Source organism: Hippocampus guttulatus, chromosome 20 (assembly GCF_054856545.1).
Source record: "Hippocampus guttulatus isolate MCC_2025c chromosome 20, RoL_Hgut_1.0, whole genome shotgun sequence".
Classification (NCBI taxonomy): Eukaryota; Metazoa; Chordata; class Actinopteri; order Syngnathiformes; family Syngnathidae; genus Hippocampus; species Hippocampus guttulatus.
This window is the reverse complement of record NC_141280.1, coordinates 4,464,332-4,472,814: the sequence shown is the minus strand read 5'-3', so window position 1 is coordinate 4,472,814 and position 8,483 is coordinate 4,464,332. Positions and strand designations below refer to the sequence as shown.

The window sequence follows — 8,483 nt, the reverse complement described above, 5'->3', positions numbered from 1 at the left end:
TGGATTCTTTCAATTTCCAATGACCTCTCATGAAAAAAAAAACAAAAAAACCCAAGTCTCACATAAAGTAAAGTTTGGAGCCATGGCGATTTCTGGCATGCACGTCACATGCTGCATGGGGGGGGGGGGGGGCAAAGCATAGCATTTTAAAATTGTACAAAATTTCTATGTAAAATTGTTTTCTAGTATGTAATGGTATGAGAAGTCAATTATTAGTGTTTATGAGGAGAATTTTTCGGCCTCTGAAGAAGAGATGCAGGGTGGGATGGAGGATCTGGGGGAAATGATGGGAATGGTAAATGGGCTGTCACTTTAGCGCTGTAAAAAAAATCCACTAGTGACATGCAACTATTTTAATAGTCAAAGATTTTTTTTAATAAAGTAAAAAAAAACGCTACAATTCACAGTAAAGCTACATGATATATTTTATTATTGCTGTTGTATTTAAAATCACACTTGAGTTTGTGTAAATTTAGTCACGATGGTCGAAATATTAGAAACAGCTCTTTGTAGGATGGTGAACAAGCAAAATAGTAACCACAAAAATGCATTATTATCTTAACTGTCAGGCCATCGCTAATCAAAATCTCAGTATTATAAATTGACCGCAATCAATGGTGCATCATCATGTTTCTGTCCTATTCTATGCTTTCTATTGGCTCCTAAAAGTCTCTCATTCTCCGTCTCGCTCGCTCAGATTCTCTCTCTCTCCTTTTAGTGAGTGCATAAATGGTGTGCATCACCAAGTATCATCCGCTTAAAACTGGAGTTGAGCAGCCAGAGGGGAGGCCCTTGAACGCATTACGGTAAGTGTAAAAGTTTATTTTGCTGTAATTGAATAGAGTTGGATACACCCCCCCCCCCTTCCAGCTCCTACTCCCCTCGCTTCACCCAAATGGTGGCAGAGCGGAGGAAGAGGAGGGTGGGGGAAGAGGAGGAAGGTAGTAGTCCATGTTGGGAGTTAATTGAGGAGGCGTTGTTTTTTTTTTTTTTGCTTAGGAAACTTTGCAATGTTGACGCCCCTCCAGTGAAAAAGGCATTCAAGTGTTTAATGGAGCACAAGTTAAGATAAAACCACTTGGATGCATGTACCAGGATGTCGACCATGTTTACTCATGCTACTAAGACTTAATTATAGTGATAAAATCAGTTAGATTGTAGGCCTTGACTAGGGTGGAAAGGAAAGTTTAGTAAATTAATGCTATGAAAAAAAATACAGAGAAGATTTTAATGATATAATCAATTCTGGACAACATTTTATTTTTAAAATAATTCAAATAAGCTATAGAAATAGAATAAAGACACATTTATAAAATAACAATGACAACAGAACCAAGAGAAAGATATTTAAAGAAAAAAAAGGCAAAATTAGTTATGTTATCATTCAAAATGATAGTAGGCTATTTTTCGAATTACATTTAGATCAAGGATCCTTGAGGATTTGCCAAGAGATTGATAACAATTATAGTAAAAAATAAAAACGTTGTGTCGGTTGTTATTGTTCATATTGGGGGTGTTTTGTGTGTGTGCGTGTGTGTGTGTGTGTGTGTTCATGTGTGTCTGGCAGTCAGCTGGTGTGATCGACACAATGCCAATCTTTGTCTGAGGGTACTGATGCAAAAATGAGGGAAGCGGACTATATACAATATATATCTATATGCAGTATAGAAAAAGTCGACACACCCCTGTTTGAATGCCAAGTTTCCTATGAGAGATAAATCAGTTCAAAAGTTTAATGAGACTTATAACCTGTACAACTCATCTAAAAAGAAAATAAAAACAGAGCAGGGATACATAATTTGATGTTCTTGCGCAGGTGTTTACAGACAAATTCAAGGTAAAAGGGAGTCAACACGCTACATCCACAATCATTTCAAGTTGCACTAATTAACCGCAAATAAAGTTCAGCTGTTCTCGTAGACTTCGAGTGTATTGTGCATACAATGAGACCCCACCCCCTGCACAGCGTCCCTCTAATCAGGCCAACGCGTGCCACTCTGATTAACTCGTCCAAAAAGAAATCAGCTCTTCTTGATTGCCAATGACAATTAAAGACCGGTACTTATGATGATTATTATTGAACGGATGTGGAGCAACCGGTGGTTTAAGGGGTGGAGGGAGGAGCAGGGGGTGCAGTCTGGGTGGGGGCCCACAAAAAGTGACAGATTGCAGCGTCCGTTATTGGCTGTATTAAAAAATAAAGGACACACAAAAAGCGAGAAAACATACTGTAACAGCACATTGTGTTTTATATTGCTCACTCTCAGGTTCTGATTCCTGTCATTCTGTATTTGATGATTGCACTTTAATTTGTCATATACTTCATGCAGCCCTATAGGTAGGACAAATTTCTCATTTGTCAAAATTAACTTGACAACAAACCTATGTACGTGTGTGTGTGTGTGTGTGTGTGTGTGTGCGTGTGTGTGTGCATCGTATACATATGCATGCATGCAATGGAAAAAACACGAGCAGGTTTCAAAACATTTGTATAAAAATCACAACAAAGGTAGACTTTTATGACTATGAACCTTTAAAAATATTACTGCAATCACACGAGACTGATAAGTAATCAATTAAAAAATATATACAGCATGTATATTTTTTTATTATATGACGTAAGGGTAATTATTTGATGAAGAAAAACTTCCACGATGTAATGCGCACGTTTAAAACAAAACCTTCAATCTCCTTGTTTGTTTAGATTAAGATTAAGTACCGCCTCCTAATCAACACTTTGCGATAGTCTCACCTTCCAAATCTAATTACCGGGAGCAATTCATTAGGAGATGAGGACGAAGTTGGGGAGGGGGGTGTTAAAAGTGAGTCGGAGGCAGGAGTGTTTACTTGCCTTTAAGAGTGTCTATGTGATTTCAAAATTAGACCCGCTTCTTCATGACTGCCCCCCCCCCCAAAGTTATCCTTCGTATTGTAATTAGGTCACATTGACATGTGCGGAGCTTTTAATGCAAACACGTCACAAAAATTGGAAGTATGGGTGGGGGGCGCACTGTGTTGGAGCTGGCGGGGTTGGGGGGGCTTCATTGTATCTGAATGGCGCATCTCAGTTTGCAGCTTTTGTTTGCAACTTCTTATTATCAGCGTTACTTATCGTCAACAGTGGGCTTTGTCCTTGCAAATGGCCCCCCAATCAACTGCCCATTTAGCTGCGGCCTAACCTGTGGGTATATATGCTAATGCTTGATGAAGAGGGGAAAAGAATGGGGGAGGGGTGCATTTTTTAACGACAATGTTTTGTTTTTAAGAGAGGAGTATGTTTTGGGGGGGACGGATAGACAGACAGCTGGGAGGGGAGGGGAAAGAGGGGAGGGGGAAGGGTCTATCCGTTTAAGAGCCCCTGCACACGTTTGAGACCCTCACTTCTTTTGCCGCACCTCTATCATCATCTTGGAACTAAAAGAGCAGTAAGAAACTCTTTTTGTTCAATTTTAACGTTTTTTTTTTAGGGGGCGGGTTATCAGCCATCACAATGATGTCCTACTTGAAACAGCCCCCTTACACGGTCAACGGACTCAGTTTATCCTCCCCTGGGGTGGACCTACTGCACCCTACCGTGGGATACCAAGGTAAATCATGAACTATTTTGGAAAATAAGTGAAGGGAATTTTTTTTGGGGTGATTTCGTTCATACGTGTTTCATCACATTTGCACGCAGGCACGCCTCGGAAACAGAGGCGGGAGAGGACCACCTTCACCAGGGCCCAGCTGGACGTGCTGGAAAACCTGTTCACCAAGACGCGCTACCCGGACATCTTCATGAGGGAGGAGGTGGCCCTCAAGATTAACCTGCCTGAATCCAGAGTGCAGGTCAGCCCCCCAAAAAATATTCATTCATCTAGTATATTCTGTTCATTTTTTTTTCAAATGTTCAATGAAAAAAAATCTAGTGCACACAAGACGATGCGATTCAGAAGGTCATTTCCTCACTCATATCAAAAAGAATAATAATAATTTCTTGTGAATTGTAAATTCATGAAAGGGTACAATTTGGATTTTTCCAAACTATCAGAAATATTTCCATCTTGTCTAGAGATTCACTTTTGGAATTGAAGTACTGAAATAGTTCTTGACGATATTGTAATGGATTGAGATGCACTATTTGGCATCACTTGCAGGGTTTTAAATGATTTAATTACTGGTGAAATGGTTTAGATGTGTGAAAAATATCATGCATCAAATGTTTATGACGCAAACATGTTGTGGTATTAAATGTTTGCACGGGTGTTTCTCCACGAGCTTTAAATAATTATGTACGGAAAATATATCGGAACGAATTTTAATCAACATAATTATATGAGTATTTTGGGGTACATATTTTACAGTTCAATGTTGACTTTCGTTTGTTTCTGCATATAGGCAGATATCTACATTTTTATTTGGTGCTTAAAGTGTTAGGTGGGTGCAAAAATGATGCACCGATTGCTTTTTATTATTGAATGAGCATTTATAGGTTACATTTGAAATGCGTTTTAGGGTGACAGGCTGTAATTGATCAAGTAATTGTCTTGGCCTCTATTGACGAAAAATATTGTTTAAGATTAAGATATCCTTTATTTGTCCCACACTGGGTTTATTATATTTAATACAATTGTTGCATGATATTGTGTGGATTCAATGTTTCACAGTCGCATGATTGGCTCTCACTCACGCAGGTATGGTTCAAAAACCGAAGGGCCAAACACCGCCAGCAGGCCCAGCAGACCCAAAGCGGAGCACCCAGCAAAGCGTCCAGCACCAGGCCGGTGAAAAAGAAACCCTCTCCGGTCCGGGAGGCCAGCTCGGACAGCGGGGCGAGCGGCCAGTTCACGCCGCCCCCCAACGCCTCTCTGCCGCCCGTGAGCACCGCGGCGACGCCGGTGTCCATCTGGAGCCCGGCTTCCATTTCGCCTCTGCCCGACCCCATGTCCGCTTCCTCGGCGTCCTCCTGCATGCAGCGCTCCTACCCGGTGACGTACACCCAGGCCACGTCTGCCTACAACCAGGGCTACACGGGTTCGCCGTCCTACTTCTCCGGCATGGACTGCGGCTCATACCTCTCGCCGATGCACCACCACCACCACCACCACCACCAGCTGAGCTCCGCCATGAGCCCGATGAGCAGCGGAGGAGGCGGCGGCGGGGTGTCCAGCCACCTGAGCCCGGCGTCGTCGCTCTCCTCGTCCGCGTACGGCTACGGAGGCACCGCGGACTGCATGGACTATAAGGACCAGACAACTTCGTCCTCATGGAAGCTCAATTTCAACACCGATTGTTTGGATTATAAAGAGCAGCAGGCGGCGTGGAAGTTCCAGGTTTTGTGATCTGATTTACAGGCCCTGGGGGAGCGGGCGCGAGCCGGCCGGAGGGGGCGGGGGGGGGGGGGGGGTACTCCTCTTCTACCTCTTCTCTCCAACCCCTTTTTTTCATCTGAGAATTCACACTCCAGACTTTGATCGAGCAGAAGGAACAATTAAAAAAAATAACAAACAAGAACGGAACTTTTTGGTGGGGGTGGGGGAGTTTAATAAACTTCTTAAGCATCCCGAATGTGATCAAAGTTTTGGCGTGTGCAAGATTTCTGACATGGATGCACTACTTAATTTATGACAAATATGTTTAAAAACGAAAAGACAATCAAACGTTTCCCTCTATTTTCTCTTTTATCCAATTCTGTTTTGTTCTATGTTCTTCTAGATTAATTTCCTCTTTTTTGTTGCTATTTTTATTTTTATTTTTGCAAGCAGCGGTTCAATGATAAATTATTACAGTTAAAATGGGGACTATGCATATGCAGGTAACGCTGTATTTAAATAAACATGAGCCAAGTTGCATGTGTACAAAGCCTATATCTGCTGTTTTTGCTTTGTGACCTCTATCAACGTTGCACATTGATGAGAAAAGACATATTGCAAAGTGAGGAGAAAGTAAATTGCCGACTTCAAAGAACCAAAGTCATACATAGTTATGAGAAATAAGTCACTTAAATTACAAGTCTGACTATTGTTGGATAAAAGACAACATTCTGAGAATAAAGTTGAGGTGAAGTCAAATTTGCAAATATCCCCAGTGTGGGACAAATAAGGGTTATCTTATCCAATTTAAGTCATGCTCTCAGAAAAGTCATATTAGGAGAAGTCACAATTACACCAGAACATTACAAGACTATAAACACTGATGTATTTCCTTCAACTTCTGACCCACAGTCTCTTTCAAATCAACCCAAGAGACGATCAATCGAAAAAATCACTTCCATCTGCTGCAGGGATTAAGATTTTTTTTGGGAAGGGAACCGTCTACGTGCAGGATTACGGGAGTGGAGGCATGGAGGTATCACTCTAATTAGGACTAGAGGAGGGCTTTGTTGTCTGTTTGACCTCCAATTAGCCACCAAGGATATATTAAGACAAGTCGGTCTTGAACGCAGCAACGTTTGAATCAAATCTCATCACTGCAATCAGAGATATGAAAATGTGACATGTCTGCCTTTGGAAAAAGTTTTGGGGCCACATTGAAAAGTCACAAAAAGTCTTGGGACGTACAAAGACAGAATCAAATGCCCCAGTACCTGTCACTGCGTCACTGAAAAGAATATTTTGCTCCCCCGCAACATCCTGGATCAACTTCAACAGGTTGCGATAACCAAATGGCAACAGAGAGCAGAAAGTCATGAGTGGCCCTTAAGTAGCAGGAAAAGAGAAGAACCCCCCCCCCCCCCTCCAACGACCCCCACAAGGCCTAGACCACTCGAGTATCCATTGGCTTTTAATTAAGCACAAGTGCCACCAGAGGGGCCATATGGAGCTGCCAGACGCGCTTTATTAATCCCCTGTTCGCTTGTGAGCATGGCAAACAATAAAGTAGAAGAGCAAGCCTTGGAAGCTTCTTTTGGGTTTTTTTTTTTTTTTTTGGGTTCCTGAGGCCAGGCTTTCACAAGATGATGCACCTGACTGTGGGTCTGGGAATTCCGTGCCGGATTCCTGACGGCATGGATGGTCATCCACCACACTCGAGTGACTAAATTATTGGGTCCAAAAAATGTATGCCGATTTTATGAAAAACAATATTTCAACCTAAAAATAAAGGGTCAGATTTATTATTTTATTAAACCTCAGATGAAATGGGGGAAAAAAAACGGTTGCGGTTAAACTCTCATCAAGCACTGTAGCACTAACTGCCAGTCTTCAAAAAACAAACCCGACACCCCCAACAAAATAGTGTAGAAAAGTTTAAATGTTTTTGTTGAGGATGAAATAAAATTGAAATCAAACAAATTGTGAGAAAAGTCATGAAGTTATGAGGATGAATTACTACTGTACCAAAAGTGTTTTTTTTTTGTCAAAATATGTCTTTGTTAAACGTATATATTAATTCCCAATTCGTGGGTTCCGATCGAAGCCACAGGCTAATCGAGATGTTCACTGACTTAGCTGAATTATTGATCAGACAGGTTTGCACACATTTTGCACACTATTTCTCTAAGTCATGATCCTCTATAGGACACCCAGTTAATATGTCACATAAGTGAAAGGTCAATCCGTGTCTGGGAGCGAGGAAAGGCGCGTCAAGAAAAACGTTTAAAACGGACAATTCCTGATTCAAAATCCCATTGGGAGGGAGAACGGGAGGGGGGGGGGGGATATAGACTGTTATTATTATAAGATCAGCTGTGCAGTGACAGGCGCGTGACTTCATTTTTGTGTCAGAAACAAAAGAAAGAAGTGAAAGTAGACCGGGGCGACTGAGCAACTGTCAGAGGCGAGGCGCGGCAAACAGCATTAAAAAGCGAACGTGGGAGCTAAGTGGCCAGTTTTGCTGGTGAGAACACAACTGTAGACTATTGTTATGCATAAGCGTGTGTCCTACATTCTATCACATATCAACCACGGCAGCCCCATACATTATTCATCTGTGACAACAACATGAACAACAACACTGCTGCTCCACTCGTGGAATCTCATTTGAATGAGCGAGACAATGGCGTTTGTGTGCCGGAGTCAGACGAGCCGTTGAGTGCGCACGCTCGCGCGAGACACAAAACGGCAGCCGTGGATTTGCAATCTAATTGTGGTTATATTAGTGTACACGTCAGACAACACTATACAGTATATCTATAAAGTGGATTCCAGGATTCAGGAAAAATCCGAAAGATGTAAAAAAATGAGATATCTATATTATTTCTTTATATAAAATGAACGCTTCGTTAATGGTTCCTTCTGTTCACAACCTCGGATTACGAACGTTTGGGCAACAAAGCACTCCCGTCCTTCCAAAATTTGACCATGAGTGGGTGCGCATCATAAATCGCCTTATCAAAGGGCAACAGGTAGATGGTGTAAAAACATCCATCCATCCATTTTCCGAACCGCTTGATCCTCACTAGGGTCGCGGGGGGTGCTGGAGCCTATCCCAGCCGTCTTCGGGCAGTAGGCGGGGGACACCCTGAATCAGTTGCCAGCCAATCACAGGGCACACAGAGACGAACA

The 8,483-nt window shown here is 42.2% G+C and overlaps 1 protein-coding gene across 2 annotated transcripts; it reads left to right on the top strand.

Annotated features, from left to right (window-relative positions):
* Window positions 1-763: 763 nt before the first annotated feature.
* On the top strand, window positions 764-5,370 carry LOC147187633 (homeobox protein OTX2-like). Of its 2 annotated transcripts, XM_086100995.1 has the most exons (4): window positions 764-806; window positions 3,468-3,587; window positions 3,677-3,828; window positions 4,674-5,370. In XM_086100995.1, exons 2-4 carry the CDS (start codon window positions 3,491-3,493, stop codon window positions 5,319-5,321), a joined length of 897 nt encoding a protein of 298 aa, XP_085957121.1. In that variant the 5' UTR covers window positions 764-806; window positions 3,468-3,490; the 3' UTR covers window positions 5,322-5,370. The 2 variants fall into 2 exon arrangements, with proteins under 2 accessions (XP_085957121.1, XP_085957123.1); XM_086100997.1 differs by lacking the exon at window positions 764-806 and having other exon boundaries at window positions 3,306-3,587.
* The last annotated feature ends 3,113 nt before the right edge of the window (window positions 5,371-8,483 follow it).

Coding starts and splice junctions, on each gene's coding strand:
- LOC147187633 (XM_086100995.1), top strand. CDS start 3,491: ATGATGTCCTACTTGAAACAGCCCCCTTACACGGTCAACGGACTCAGT. Junction 3,588..3,676: donor CCCTACCGTGGGATACCAAG/GTAAATCATGAA, acceptor ATTTGCACGCAG/GCACGCCTCGGAAACAGAGG. Junction 3,829..4,673: donor TGCCTGAATCCAGAGTGCAG/GTCAGCCCCCCA, acceptor TCACTCACGCAG/GTATGGTTCAAAAACCGAAG.